At 41.2% G+C, this 16,488-nt stretch overlaps 1 protein-coding gene across 1 annotated transcript in view; it reads right to left on the bottom strand.

Moving 5' to 3' along the window:
- Positions 1–16,488, bottom strand: part of KCND2 (potassium voltage-gated channel subfamily D member 2) — a 288,864-nt gene that overhangs the window by 12,328 nt on the left and 260,048 nt on the right. Inside the window, exon 3 of the mRNA XM_083463561.1 lies at positions 4,171–4,333. Within this exon, the coding sequence (XP_083319687.1) occupies positions 4,171–4,333 (163 nt within the window). The remainder of the gene's footprint in view (positions 1–4,170; positions 4,334–16,488) is intronic.

Below are 16,488 nucleotides of genomic sequence, written 5' to 3'. Positions count from 1 at the left end.
CTGCCACCTGAGTGTTTTGTCAGGTGCGCTGAAGGGGCTTGGGCTTTGATTTCGCCAATGCAAAGCACTTTTCTCTTCGTGCAACAGGATGGAAAAAAACACGCACGCATATGCCGCAGTTCAAAACAAGGGAATGCAGGTACTACTGGAGCAAGTCATCTGTCTTGGCTGTGATGTTTTTCCCATTTCTTCCCTTAATCAGTAGAATGCTGATGCTGGGTAAAGGCACCTGGGAGCCTGGCAATCTCTGGAGGAAGGGCAGGGCATTTAAGATGAAAGATGCTTTAAGATTTCTCCCTGCACATACAGCACAAAAATGCCAACACAAAGGGAACTTTCTGGAATCGTATGCCCCCTTCCTTGTATGTGTCTTGAATTCAGCTATTGATCTTGTACGACGAATTTGTACCACGTTTGCCTGCCAACTGCATCTCTTTGTCTGGCTAAAAATGGCACCCCTCTGCTACTCAGTTCTTTAATGAATTTGGAATCAGGGAAAATGGGGCTGCCTTTGAATTTTGTGGTCTCCGAATGTTAACAGCGAACATGATCTCACAACTTCCCTAATGGATACTGAATGTGGAAGCTCAAAAAATGCTGTTATTCTCAGAGGTTGGGTGATAGGTGACAAACATGAATGCATTTGCCGACTTGCCAAAAAAATTTCATATCCCAGGAGTAATGCATCCAGCTTTATTTCCAGAACCCCACTCCCCAAATTCAATCTCTTTTTCCTTGTATGCTATGAATTCTTAGTCTATAACATAGAAAGAGTGTATCTATTCTGTGTGAATAATTTCTGGATTGCTTGCATATCCAGTAAACACAAATTGGGCCCTGGGTTTGGGGTTTATTCCCTGTCATTTGCATCATAATACATCACCAGTGCAGAACCTTTAAACATCTGTTGTTTTTTCTTCAAACCTTGGACATTTCCTTATATTTCAGAGGACACAGCCCTACAGTAAATAGTGACTGGAAATTCTCTTGCTTTCTTCCTTTCTAGCCTTTGAGATTGATAAAAATCTGTCAGATTCTTTCTTTTTTTTGTAAAGTGGTAAATTTGATTCTACTTCAATAGCATTTTAACTATCTACTATTCACACAAAATCGAGCATGAAGTTTTGCTGCTTAGTGTTCGTTCTTTACAGTCTTGATGTTCTAATGTGAAAGAGAAAGTGGGGGGAGAGAGAGACCAATTTGTTCCCTGGTTTCAAAGAAAACAGATTCATAAAACAATCCAAAAGTGGGTGGGGCAACCTTTTCCTATGCCCTGCCAAGCTCATGCATAGCTGTCAACGGTTTAATTTTTTTAAGGGAAATTTCCTTATTCCGAATAGGATTCCTCGCAAGAAAAGGGAAAAGTTGACAGCTATGAGCTCATGCCACCATAGCAGATGGGTGGTGTTTCCCCTTCACTCCTGCTTTCTAGGTTTTTATTCATTAAAAAAAGTTTGCCTTCCATTGATTGAATAGGACGTCCCTCTTTTTATCAGAGAAATGTTGGAGGGGATGGAATAGGATTCTCCTCTTTTCATTGGAGAAATGTAGGAAGGTATGCTAAAGTTAGTATAGCTTGTCTCCCATTTTGTGGGAGGGGGGTGTAAGGGGAACAGGAGTGCTTTAGATCCATTGGATCCACAGTCTTTCCCAGCATACCCTCTGGACCACCTTTTTGCCTGCTCCAAAGTTGAGGCCCAGTGGAGGGACACTGTCTGTCTTTCTGCACTCTCACGGAGGAGTCATATTGCAATAAGAATTTTAAGGTCTTAGATATATAATAAATGTTCATAAATTACCAAGCAAACACCTACATAAACCACATGTCTGAAGCAGCACAGGAAGACAGTCCTGAAACCATTTTGACTCCCAAGCTGACCAACTGTTTCTCTGCAAGGAGGGAGGAGGTGAAAAAAAACTTCCTTGTTACAGGAATTTAGTAATCATCATCTCAAAGGGTGACAGACCAGGAAAAGACTACCAGAAAAGGCAATCAGATAAGGCATTATCAAGATAACCTGGCAGACAGAAAAAACAACATTCAAATTTCTGTTGTAGACCACCTTTTCTGTTTTGTAGGTGTGATGTTTGTGGGGGGGGTGGTCTTGGGTTACACCCCTTCTGTGATGTATGTATGATGTATGGAGGGGTGGTCTTGAGCTCCAGGGCAGGGAATTTAAAATGTCTACATAAGGCCTTGCACGCCATTGTTCGAGGTCCTCCTCCTTTCCTGCGTGTGAGGGGAGCACCCTGTTGCAAGAGATCAATAAAGATCAGGCTTACTAGCTGCTTTGCTTCTCAATATTCTCTGGTTGGCTTCTGTAATTTTCTCCTACCAATAGGGAACCCACGTAAGGACTCTATACGGGCTCTTGGATACCCCATAAGCGAAAAGGGGCAGATTTTGTTTACAACAATATGAGGTCCAGTGCCCCACACTGAGGGTGGACCTCTGTTCTTGCCCCCAGTGAGGAGGACCTGGAGATGCTCTCCCAAGAACCAGAGATTGCAGAGCATCAATTACCTATCTATTTTCTCACACCTCAAGTCTTAATCAACAGAGACTTTAGGATTTCCTTGGCTTTTCCACACATTCACAGACAGGACGATATTCTTGGAACTGGGTTTACTTAAAGTTCAGATAGTTATGAGTTGCACCAATATTTAATGTGTCTTTCCCTCATCTACTCATGCAGATCTCTGTGTATGATGACTGAAAGAGGATTTACAGTTCCTGAAGGGATAATTGTCTGAGTGCAAACTATACTTAGCATTTGTTCTATATGAAAATGTAGGCCAAGCGCTTTGCTTAATTATATCCTCACGTCTCCAGTGAAGCTAACAACTTGTTTAATCTGAAAGTTATATTTATGTGGCTTATGTGGAAATGCACTTTGGTCCCTAGTGAGGTAGTTCTAAAGTATTCCTCAAACACTGGGAGCATTTCAGGAATTAATGACACGGTTTTTCAAATACATTTTTCTATTTTATAGGCTGTTTCTTCCTGCCTAAAGTGGTATATGGTACATCCACTTATACCACGCTTTGGTCAAAGAGGAGGTTCAGATAAGTCACCCTCCTGCAGGTTCCACAATCATTCAGGAAATAAATGAAGAGCTGAAGAATACTCAACACAAAGCAAAGGTTCTTAACAGATCACAATCATGTGAAATGCCTTGGCTTAAAAATGGATTCAAAAGTCACCTTTTCCTTAAGCTCCTACTACTCCACCTTTTATTAAAAATATCACACTAGGCTTCTCTAGGTAGCTAGGGTTTTTGCAGGCTGTTAATTAAAGTTTCCCGTGGCCATTTGGAGTGAAATTGATTTTTTACTGATTACGAAGAACACTTCATTCATAATTCCTTGGCTGTGCAGAAATTAAAGGTTTCTTGAATTCACAGCTGGAAAGGAGGTATGAGAGAAAATGAAGGGTTTAGCTTTGTTTGTTTTAAGTAAAATAATAGTGAAAATAATAATATAAACACTGTTGTTTGGGAAAATAAATGTAATTCACCCAACAACCACTTAAACTGGTATCACATCCCATATAAATGATCTTAAATGGTTCAAGTGCCACAGGGAGGTCAATCCTATGTACATTTACTCAGATTTGAATCTTACTGGTTTCAGTGAGGTCTTTTTTTTCTCATATAGGCACACATAGAGATACCCATTGTAAGCAACCTTGAAATCAGGTAGAATGAAAGATGATTTATCAATATTTCAGATACAGGAAAAAAATTAAGACTGCAGGTTTAAAGAAATAGACTATAACGTCCCATTGCAAACCCCACTTCCATCCACACGAACTCTCTATTATACTTGCAATTTTTGAACATTAATAACGCATGCTCAAAATGTATAAAAATCCACTCAAAATGGTTTAAAAACGTAATTTTAGAGACATGCTTTTATATGCACGAATTTAAAACAATTATTAAGGTTGTTTTTTTTAATGTGTCAAACCAACCAATGAAGTAGTTATATCTTCAGGAGGTGTGAAAGCCAATTTCCAATTGATGGTTTTTGTTTTTGTTCCAGAGCTTCTGAAGCCGTCACATTTTTTTCTTCGTTAACAACGATAAATTCACTTTGATAACGTACAGCATACAAAAGAACCGCTTTGTGTCTATCCCAGAATGTAATGAATGGAAAGTAGAAGCACACCTTTTGTGCCTTGCGCTTATCTGCCCGTTGGTTCTGATGGTAGATGCGGCTGAAATTGGAGACAATGACAGGAACTGGAAGGGCAATGACTAAGACCCCACTCAGGGAACAAATCGAGCCAAAGATCTTCCCAGCAATTGTCTTCGGCACCATGTCACCATACCTGTGGTGGGGGAAAAAAAAGAGAGATTTCTGTTTTAAAGGTAACTCGCAATTTACACACATATTTAACCAGCTTGGCGGGCTTGGCTGAAATTATTATTATTATTATTACTATTTTACGAAAAGGAGGTGGAAACAGGGCAGGTGTCCAGGAAAAAAGACTTTGGTAGTCCTACCTGCCATTGAACCCAACTCTGAGATTTTGGCTTTAAGTGCTATCCCCAGAACATGACTGCCATGTAAGTCACCTGTGTACATTTCCCTAGTTAGAATTTTAATGGATAGAGCCACATTACAGTAGTACCTTGGAAGTCGAACAGAATCCATTCCGGAAGTCCGTTCGACTTCCAAAACGTTCAGAAACCAAACCACGGCTCCTCATTGGCTGCAGGAAGCTCCTGCAGCCAATTAGAAGCCACGGAAGGCCCGTGGGATGTTCAGGTTCCAAAGAATCTTCGCAAACCGGAACACTCACTTCCGGGTTTGTGGCATTCGGGAGCCAAAATGTCCGATTACCAAGGCGTTCAGGATCCAAGGTACGACTACTACTTTACTTTCATTTGTAAGTAACTTTTCCTACTTTGACCCACATTCCGTATGCAGCATCCCCAGAGATGTAAACAATATTGAGATAGATGGACCAATGGCATATTCTATATTCCTGTTTATCACTTTTATACGCCATCTTTCCTCCAGTGACCTCAGCACAGCATACAAAGGGATTACCCATTAATCCTCTCAAAGTTTTTGTTAGGTTCGACAGAAATGCACCCAAAGCAGGGGTGGACTTGGGTAATATCGCATCTGAGCAAGGACAAAGTTGGGTGCGCCCCCCCCCAATTTTTTTTTTCATATTTTCACAATACAGTCCTACCTTGGAAGTCGAACTTCCAAAACATTCAAAAACCAAAGTGCGGGTTCTGATTGGCTACAGGAAGCTCCTGCAGCCAATCAGAAGCCTCGGAAGCCCCATCAGATGTTCGGCTTCCAAAAATTGTTCGCAAAATAGAACAGTCACCTCTAGTTTTGTGACGTTCGGGAGCCAAAATGTTCGGGAACTAAACTGGTCAACTTCCAAGGTATGACTGTAATTCCTTTTGTTACTTTGAGTAGGTATACATATGAACACAGGTTTTCTTATTCTTATTATTTTGTGCCCCCTTAGCTCAGCATCTTGTGGGGGGGGAATGGCCCACACAACCCTAAATCTGGCGCTGACCTACCCCATGAACTTCTTGGCTGGAGGATGTTGAATTTATTTAGCATCCCTTCTGAGATGGCAGCGCTCCTTTTTATGGGTTGGAAGAGAGTAGCACTTCAGAGATTGTATCATAAGGATGGGCAGTCCAAGATGAGGAAGTGTGACTCGTCCCTCAAAAGGTTTCTAAATTGCCCTACAGAAATAGATGGGCAGGGGCTAAGATGCTGTTCCCTCTCATTTAGAAGGAAAAATTTAAACTATTGATCAGTTATATAGAATTAAATTTGGTGCATTTCTTTATTTAGGAACAGACTATAAGATACTTCTCATCTGAAAAGTAAAAATCGCATAGTGAATTCTGCAGAGAAACTTTTAAATCTTTTTTTTTTTTTGCTGGTTAAGAGTTAGGAATGAATCCAATTTATCCATGAAATAAAGCCAAAGCAGGGGAAAACTAATGTGCTACAATAATCTTCTGCCCCACTAGAGGGCATAAAACACCACCAGAAAGCAGCTGAAATGTGTCATATTTTACACAGTGAGACACAAATGTACCCAAACACGTACTGCAGATACCCTCCTTTCCAGTTCAATTACATTCTCTCCACAAATGTTATACCCATGTGGGGTTTCTTGTCTAACTTCTGCTGTGCTTGCTGAAAGAGGGGAGAAAAAAAGATAGTACAATGACTTTTTGGTTTTATTTTGCAGCTTGTAAAAAGGGGACTGCAGAGACTGGGAAAGTAAAACAAATAGGTCATTGAACCTGACAGTGTTCCTTTTAAAAGGCAAGGTCATTCCTTACTAATGCATGAAAAAGATGAAAAACTTTAGACAGCAATAATCACAGTGGCTGATAAATAAATTAGAAGGTGGCGGAAATCAAATTTTGCAGGAAAACAGAACGGAAGCAGGGTGAGCAAATGTATTCTAATTTGTACGAGTTATTCTTGTCTGAAAATATAGGTCCTGCTGGTTGAAGAATTCAACAAGGTGTCTAGGGACCCTGAGTCTTGAAAGCCAAGTCAAATGAGTCTTATGCCACCTTAAAAATTAATAGATCTATTGTGGAGTTAACCCTTAGAGGACCAGAGGCAACTTCGTCAGGTGAGTTATGCGGTCAACAAAGTGGGCAGGTGAACATGGTCTTGAGTACAGAGAAATGAAAATCATGGTGCAACAGTTGTCTGAAAAGAGTGAGGCCAAATGGTGAAGCAAAAGATAGCAGGAGGGCATATAATATATATTTCTTGTTTGGTTTATATTGCCGCTTATAGGTAAAAGGTAAAGGTAAAGGACCCCTGGACGGTTAAGTCCAGTTAAAGGTGACTATGGCGTTGCGGCGCTCATCTTGCTTTCAGGCCAAGGGAGCTGGCGTTTGTCCACAGACAGCTTTCTGGGTCATGTGGCTAGCATGACTAAGCTGCTTCTGGTGCAAAGGGACACCATGACGGAAACCTGAGCACATGGAAATACAGTTTACTTTCCTGCCGCATCGGTACCTATTTATCTACTTGCACTGGTGTGCTTTCAAACTGCTAGGTTGGCAGGAGCTGGGACAGAGCAGCGGGAGCTCACCCTGTTGCGGGGATTCGAACCACCGACTTTCCAAAAGGCTCCGTGGTTTAGACCACAGCGCCACTCGTGTCCCTATTGCTGCTTTACACCAGTGTAAACAGGAAAACATTACAAAACAACAAAGCCACAGTGATGATCTTTAAGAGCAAGAGGGGAGCCCCTTCTGGAGGAGCCAGCTGTGAAAACAGCTCAGCCCGAGAGGCAAAGGGACAAGTGACAGGTGCCGTTGAAGCTCATGATTGCTGATACATTGAATGAAAATAAATAAATACAATGCCGTACAAAATATGTCTGCTTCGGACTGTAGTATTTTATTTCATTTTTGAGATTCTGAGCTATTGCATTAACTATCTGAATGAGGCTACACTTTTTGACAAACGTTGCAAAAGCTTGACAACATAGTCATAGAATTATAGAGCTGGGGGTCGAATCTAGAGATTTAAGAGGCCTATGCCCTCCACTGACAGAGCTCTCCTGCATCTCTGAGTCTTTCCACCTTTTGCTTTCCAGTTTAGCTGCCACTAATCAGAAGATGAGAAGCTCCTTCTGATCTGTAAAATGGCTCAAATCACCAAGAGCCTTAGCCATTGAAAGTTCAAGTTGTTCTGAGAAATGGAAAGCCGGTGTGGAAGTTTGTTGTGCATTAGGAGGCAATCACCTGTATCACTAGTAGCCTGCACCTAATAATTAAGTTCCAAATAACCTGGAATATAGCACAATAGTCCAGCGAGCCATTGTAAAAGGAAATGTACAAGCAATACTGAAATGGGTTTCTTCTTCTGGAAAACAGGAAACAATCTACAGGCAACTTTCTGTGGCCCTGTTCACACACACCAAAAACAACTTTGGTTTAACAAACCCATAATATGTTTTCATTTCTGTAATATTCTGTTTTAGAGGACAAAAATAAAGAGCAAGTTTTTATATTTACAAAGATGGAGATTACTTTTGGGTGCTGCAAATAGGAGGCAAATTGGATTGAGAAGGTATGCCAGATTCTGCATTTGAGAGTTTTCCTGTGGTAATCTTAAGTCTCTCCCATTTCCAATTATTCCTGTATTGTGAAGAATAAATATTGGGCTATTTCAGTTTAACATTTCTTATATTTTTAATGCATGGTTCTATCCCCCCCCCATTTTTTTACACCCAACCTAATTCTCAAGAACCAGGTGGAATATAAACCAAAACAAACAAACAAACAAACAAACCAGCATTTATTCACAAACAGCCAAACAATTAATGTGGGAAATTAGGGTAATTCTCCAATGCTGGCATGCTTCTCTGTACATTAAAGCAAACAAACAATCAGATGCTTTCATTTGGATAGTGGCTCGAGAAAATACCATTAGTGAAGGACAGGAATGGCCTGTGTTGAAACAGTGGAACAAGAAAGGAAAAATATGAAATAATATTATAGAGCTGTCAAATTATATTTGGCAACTGCAAAATAGGCTGCTTGTCTGTGGAGGGTGAAGCAAATCGGTATAAAACTGCTCCCTATAGCTTCCAAGCTGCTTGGTGACTAAACACTGGCAAGTGAGCCCTAATTAGTCATTTATTTCAGAACGGCACACTGGAGTAGTTAATTTAAAATGCCACTGGTAATAATCTTAAGTAGCATTTGGAACCATGCATGTGCATTACAAATGCACACATCTCTTGCATTCCGGTAATTTTTAGGAGGCTTCTACTTGCTGCAGTTTCTGTTTCGAAACCAGCCAGATTTGCTTCTGTCTATCTTTTCCAATGTGTGCATGGAGCTCGGGATGAGCTGAGACTCATCCTTTTCAAAACACGTAAGGAAATCCTTCATGTGCACTGGATATGATAGGGCAGCCGAGTCTTGGGTTCTCAAGCTCCTACACGGTTTGGCAATAGGCTTGTGCAAAGCTTTGCAATGAATGGAATCCTATGCAGCTTTTGATCCTTGCTGTTCCCTACAGGAAGGGACGCGGGTGGCTAAACCACAGAGCCTAGGGCTTGCCGAGCAGAAGGTTGGCGGTTGGAATCCCTGCGACGGGGTGACCTCCTGTCGCTCGGTCTCTGCTCCTGCCAACCTAGCAGTTCGAAAGCAAGCCAGTACAAGTAGATAAATAGGTACTGCTCCGGCAGGAAGGTTAACGGTGTTTCCGTGCGCTGCTCTGGTTCGCCAGAAGCGGTTTAGTCATGCTGGCCACATGACCCGGAAGCTGTACGCCAGCTCCCTCGGCCAATAAAGCGAGATGAGCGCTGCAACCCCAGAGTCATCCGCGACTGGACCTAATGGTCAGGGTTCCTTTACAGGAAGGAAACAAGTTTGATAATTGAAAGGATTTCTTCTTTAAACAAAACACTTAGAAAAAAAACTATTTTATTTTCAAGCAGAGGGCCAAGAAAACTGTGCTGCAATTAATATAGTTACAATGGTAGAGGTACAGTGGTACCTCGGGTTACATACGTTTCAGGTTACAGACTCCGCTAACCCAGAAATAGTGCTTCAGGTTAAGAACGTTGCTTCAGGATGAGAACAGAAATCATGCTCCAGCGGTGCAGCGGCAGCGAGAGGCCCCATTAGCTAAAGTGGTGCTTCAGGTCAAGAACAGTTTCAGGTTAAGAACGGATCTCTGGAACGAATTAAGTACTTAATCCGAGGTACCACTGTACAATGGAAAAGGTGGCTTCATTTGCCTCTGTGCTGGTGATGAGATGGTAGTACCAGAACTATTTTTGACACACAGGTGATAGACTGCTTCAAGACCAATTAAATCTTTAATGGCATGTTAATTTATGGTTGCGTTTTTCTTATGATTTATGGCAGCTTTTATGAGCAACGTTGACTGTTTAATCAGTTGACTTTAAAGGCCTGCAACTGCATTAAATTAAACTGTTTCTGTCATGACCTATGGTGTAGATAAATAAACATATGCTACTATATATCATGACATTATGTGATATGTTCCTTTTTGCATATCCTCTGACATTTCTCCGATGAAAATAGGAACGTCCTATTCAATAATAATAATAATAATATTAATATTATTATTAATAATAATTTTATTATTTATATACCATTGATCTGGCTGGGTTGCCCCAGCTATTCTGGGCAGCTTCCAACACATATAAAAACATAATAAAACATTAAATGTTAAAACAACTTCCCTATACAGGGCTGCCTTCAGATGACCTCTAAAGGTTATATGGTTACTTATCTCCTTGGCTCGGGGGTTGCAAAACTCCACACCCTCCCACATTTCTTCAACGAAAATAAGGATGTCCTAAGGAAAAATGGGACATTCAGGGATCAAATCAGAAACCGGGATGACTTCTGTAAATCTGTGGCTGTCCCTGGAAAATAGGAACACTTGGAAGATCAGGTTTTTTGGATCTGTCAAATGTTTAGTTACTGTGAACATCAGTAAAAATGCAAATAACTAATGAGTATTGGAACTGCAAATAAAAAGAAGGTATCTTTTACCACATGTGGTGGACTTGTAAAGAGGTAAAGGCCTTCTGGGAAATGATACATAATGAATTAAAGAAAATGTTTAAAAATACTTTCGTGAAAAAACCAAAAGCCTTTTTATTGGGTATAGTGGGGGAAGAGATACTAAGAGATGATAAAATACTGTTCATGTATGCAACAACAGCAGCAAGAATTCTTTAAGCCCCAAAGTGGAAAAAACAAGAAGTACCAATGAAAGAAGAGGAGCAGATGAAAATGATGGACTTTGTGGGACTGGCGAAGCTGACGGGAAGAATCCGGAACCAGCATGATTGAGTATTTCAAAAGGACTGGAGTAAATTTACACAATATTTGAAAGATTATTGTAAGCAATTAACATCACTAGTCTGAAGACTTGTAATGAGAATTTTTTCTCTTTTCATATTTATTTAAATTATGATGTATTTCGTAAGGAGTGAAATTAGAATTGGAAAATGCATAAAATGCTATGATATAAAGATTAACATTTGAAAACCATGAGGTGGGAGGGAAGGAAGTCGATAGGCTCTGAAGAGCCAAAGAGGTAAAGTGAATGATAATGATGTGAATATATATTGTTAAATGGAAAAATAATAAAAAATATTATTATTTTAAATGCAAATAACGGCTCACAGAAATGGTCTACAGTGGCATGCACTCACAGAAGACTATGTTTGTGATTAGAAACTTTGCAAAATGCAGGATTTCCACCCTTCTAATTATGGAAATGGCTGTTACAATCCCTCCTGATTTCCTGTGTTGCATGCTGTACCGCACATATGAGCTTATTGTTGTAAAGTCTGCAACAGCTCCTCCCCCCCCCTTGCAAAAAAAGCCCAGCAGCAATGAAAAGGAGTCAAATGCTTGACTGGATAGTTATTGACAGGCTCATAACACTTCTACAGAAGTTAAACATTCTCTTCAGCATATTGCTCCTGAGGCTTTGCGGCTCTGCAATAGTCACGTGGGGCCAATGTGCCTTTACTCTACACAGATCAAGAAGAAATCAGGCAAGGAACAGCTGACATGAATGATCAGAGCAGACTCTGCATTATACCTCTGTCTTACCTATCGCCTTAATGGAAAAATCTCCAAGTGGCCTGCCTATAAAAAGAGTGTTCCTTGCATGAACGGTGTGCCATTTTTCAACACGACTGTTGCATTCTTTCCCCCTCTGAAAAGATTAGATTGTCTGACTTTTGGGGGATTCAGAAACCAGAAACATGGGCAAGATCAGAAAGAATGCATTATTTCCATCCCCAAAAACATCTTGCAAAGTGATACATTATTGTCGGAGCCACGACTTCCCTTCAGAACAACAGAATCTCACAAGGTGAATTAATGATATTTTTATTTCGGTGAAGCTCATTAATCTGTTGCACTGCTTAATTTACAACAACCGTCATTTTGCACTTTCCAGGTTGAATAACCAGTTTATATATGCATTCTTTTTGCAACCGATTCTTCAGTTGTGATAACTTCTTGATGGAAGAAAAACTAGCACCAGAGATCACATCAACTTTCCTGCCACTCATTTATTCCTATACCCTCTGAGAGGATGGGTGAACAATGCATGGTACTCAAAAGAGCCTGAAGAATATGAGATGGCAGATGAAGCTAAAAGAGAAGCAATTTATTTATTTCTATTTTTTGGGGGGGGGCGAGGGGACGTATAGAGCCCCATCCTAAACATATCTGCATACCATGTTTCAGTCTGCCATCTTGATTCAAAATGGTGCCCAGCATCCAAGCAGTGAAGACATTTGCCCCTCCCACCTCTGGAAGCCTTGTGCCAACTAAACCTATGCCAAAAAATGGGCAAAGTCATGCCAAAGTGATGGTTTGGCTTACCATCTGGATTCAAAATGATGTCCAGCATCGAAATAGCGACAAAGTCTACCACCCCACCTTGGGAAGAAACTATGTGCTGCGTTTGCTGACAATATCTCAAGAGACAGGCAAACCTATGCCAAAATAATGGGCAATATCACATTGTGGTCTGCCATTTTGAATCAAAATGGTGCCTGCTGTCTTGACCTTGGGAACCCTTGTGTCAAGTTTGGCAGTGATATCTTTAGAGGCATCGGAAATAATAGCGCGATCTCAGATGATAAATCAGCTATTTATTTGCAATTAGTTTGATAAAGAGCACAGCTGTCAACGTTTCCCTTTTTTGAAGGGAAATTCCCTTATTCCGAATAGGATTCCTTGCAAGAATAGGGGAAAGTTGGCAGCTATGATAAAGAGAGACATGCCTAGAAGTTCAAGGCATGAATTAAGCATAAGCTTTGTTACGGTAAGAAGGTGTGGGAGGAAACCTACATAGTACCAAGAACAAAAAATCATGTTCACACCCACCTATAATAAATATGTATACAATCAGACTCTGTGAAGCATCTGCAGATTTAATTATCTCTGCTGCAAACCGATAACGTTTTAATGCATTGCACGAAACTTCGCCTTCACAGACTAGGAAGCAGGTGCCCACAAGCTATTGAACGCAGGCTGTTTACTAAGCCAGGCCAAGGGAATCAGTTCCCAAAGCTTGGCTGCCCCAGCAAAGTCTAATTATGTCCATAGTACAGATGGTAAACTAAGCCACAGCAAGCTTCGGGGACCTGCCAAAGGTTTCACAGTTAGAGAAGCCAGGAATCCAATGTCTGCTGGAATGAGCCTCTACAAACTCTCCCATGTGGGACAAGCTTTGGTACACGATGCTGTTGAGACATCAATTCAAAATACACTTGCTAAAAATAAGTCCATGTCTTAAGTTGCTGCTACTTACGCTGTGTTCCCATAAGATCAGGAGCCCCTCTTCCATTGCAGATCTTATTCTAAGAACAAGCAATGCCTTTATCCAGCATATAAAATGGGTAAAGGCCTGGTGAAGTGCTTAATCCAGGCATAAGACTCCTTTTAAGCATCTAGAAAGTGTGACGATATTCTCATACCCTATTTAAACCAATGGGGAAATTCCCATTGATTCTAGTAGACCAGTCTTATATTTTTGGTTCACATGAAGTTTGATGTAAGCAAAGTAAATAAGCAGTGCTTCAAGTTCAACTGCGGAGCGAATATTATACTTTGTGACTATGCAGCTGTGTTGAGGATGGGTAAAAAGAACATAAGGGTGGAAGGTTAGGTAATAAATAGAAGCAAAGAAAGAAAAGAAAAAAGGTACCGGTACTTTGGCCAGATACCCAAAGTTCGAAGGATGTTCATAATTACGTTTTCATTACTTAAACAAATCAATCTTTTTTATTTTTATTTATTTATTAAATTTGTATACTGCCCTTCATCTGAAGATCTCAGGCTGATTCACAACATAAAAATACAAAACGAGAGCACAAAACACACAATAAAAGCAAAAACACATTGGTATACCATAAGGCAGATGTCTCATAACACAGTATCTAGAAAACTGATATGGGGGAGGTATAAGAAGCCTGAGTCCTGTGGTCTTTAAAGCCTTATATGTGTACTATTCGGCTCCTCACTAGCAGTCGGTGTGCAAGTGGTTGCTAGTGACAAAGTAGACCGCAGTATTTTATGTTGTCCTCTATGGTAAGGCAGAATAGTCAAGCGCCCCTTGTTCATGAACCTAAATAATCTCATATTGTGGTAACCTCGGTCTTTGTGAGCATTTTAATTCACAAAGATGCCACAAGTGTGTCCGCTTATTCAAACCACAGACTTTAACATAGTCGCTCCATTAGGATGCTTGCCAGATATGTTCTGGAATGGTCGATAAAGTTTCTGCTTGTTATAGGTGCAGACCTATATTGAAGAGTAACAACCACCATACCTGAGATCAGGTTACTAGGCCTTCGGAAGCTTGCATTCTGAAACTTCAGAGGTTGGAGCCTTGAAGCTAAAGGTGGTTTCCATTAGAACTGGCCATGAGGAGTAGGGTTAGAGCTTTATGGCACCTGATGCAGGCAGACGATGGAGCCTGGCAGGTCAGATGAAGAGCGCTCAGCTACGCAGGTGCCTCAGGGTGGATCCTGATGATTGTGATAGGGTGGAAGAGTGAACTGTGTTATGTATTCAGTGGTCTGTGTTTGCCTGAGCTTGAGTCTGGACTAAGGATTCTGAGCTCCTGTGTTCTGATTTGATACCTGATATCCAATCTCAGAACATTTCAGGATTTGGGCCTCTGCCATGGGCCCTCTGAGTCATGATTCACAGCTTGGAAGTTTAGAGAGCCAATCACGTTGGGAGTGGGAGTGGCCCAGGCCTTCAGAAATGTATATAAGCAGTTGCTTTGCCCCTGTTATCCAGTTATGTAGTTCAATAAATGTTCTTGTTGTTACCACTGTGTCTTGCCTCGTGGGAACCCATCTACACATCAACCCATTCAGATGGGTTGTTGTTGTTGTTGTTTCCTATTTTCAAGGAGAATGTGCTGCACATATCTGTACCCACTGCCCTTCATATGTGCTCTTGGTGTGTGTTGGGGGAGAGAGTCTGAACGGTCCTTGCCCAAGATACTAATCAGGAATAATATATTTCCCTTCCTAGCAAAGAAGATCTGGTAATGTCAGGAACATAGCCTGAGAAACTGTGCTTTCATTATTCCCTTTAAACAGTTTTATTTCATTTGAGAATGGTATCTGAGATCAAGCTAAGCAGCTGATAAACAAGAGCATTGTATCATTTTGCGTATTGCCATTATTCTCAATGGGGGGAAAATGTTTCCAGATTTCTATCTCAGCTTCAGGCAAACCAGGAACACGCAATATGGTTTGCGCCAATGAGAGATTGATACTGGCACAACATTTACATGATGCTCTGCCAGTTACTGAGCACTGCAGTGAATAAACGGTTCAGAGACACTAATTATAAGTTTGCTGTATCCATGGAATGCTATATTAAGACAGAAAACCTTTGTACTAATATGGTAGCAGACAGAGCAATCCTGCTCATAAGTAAATCCTATTGAATTCAATGGGGCTTTCACCCTAGGTGCTACTTTCATTTCTAACCCTTTTGAAACCCCCCTTTTTGTACTCATTCTTGTTCTACCTTCCCTGAGAGGGAGAAGAAAATAACCAAAAGTCTCTTCAACATGAGGTGAGATCCCTCTTGCAAATTCTTTTCTATACCAATATGTTCCCACACCTCTCTGACTTATTTCCATCGGCCTCTGGAAAAGCTCAGATAAACTGAAGGAAAGAAAGGAACTATCTACTGTTCTGAGGGGTGAACAAAATGAGGAGAATCAGGTATACCAGGATTCAGAGTTCAGCTAGTTAAGAAAGGAAGGCTTTTCACAGCCAACATTTCCTTTCATCACAGGTCAAATATCCAAGAGCATATAGTGGATGGTTCACCTTTCATTCCTCTTATAATCCCTTCTAGCAGCCTTAATTCATTCCTGCTGAGGCCAGTTAAATCTCACCCTCTCTCTACGAAACACCCACCCACCTGAACACGAGTGCTTTGTCTCCTGGAGGAAACTAACTTTCTCCCTGCTAGTCATAGGGATACCAGTTTTTAAGGATGACCTGCTTGTTGTACCTTTACCCCACAGATAATTGCACCCAGCATAAATGTGGTGCTCAGCAACTGCATCCGTGACCTTGCAATGGTGCTGAAGGAAAGCCTGGCGCTTAAAAAAAAAAAAAAGTTAAACATTATCCCTGCGCTTAAAAAAGCATGCAGATGTTAAAGGCCCAGGAACATAGGAAAAAAATGGGAGCTCTAACTCAGGGGTCGGCAAGGTTTATCTCGCCTGGGCTGGTTCACTCCAGCGGAGATCCCTCCATGGGCTGGATTGTGCGCGAGCGCCCGCAATTTCCGGCATCTGCGCAGACACGATTTCCGGCGCCACGGAAGCGAGTCCCCACGCCACGCTGCGCCGCGCTGGTTTAGTGCAGCACGTGGGGACTCACAGAGTGGGTGGCTCGGTTCGGGG

The sequence above is a fragment of the Podarcis liolepis genome, assembly GCF_965112155.1.
Source record: "Podarcis liolepis genome assembly, chromosome: 10".
In the NCBI taxonomy this organism is placed as follows: domain Eukaryota; kingdom Metazoa; phylum Chordata; class Lepidosauria; order Squamata; family Lacertidae; genus Podarcis; species Podarcis liolepis.
The sequence above is the reverse complement of the archived record's forward strand: the minus strand, read 5'-3'. Positions and strand labels throughout refer to the sequence as shown.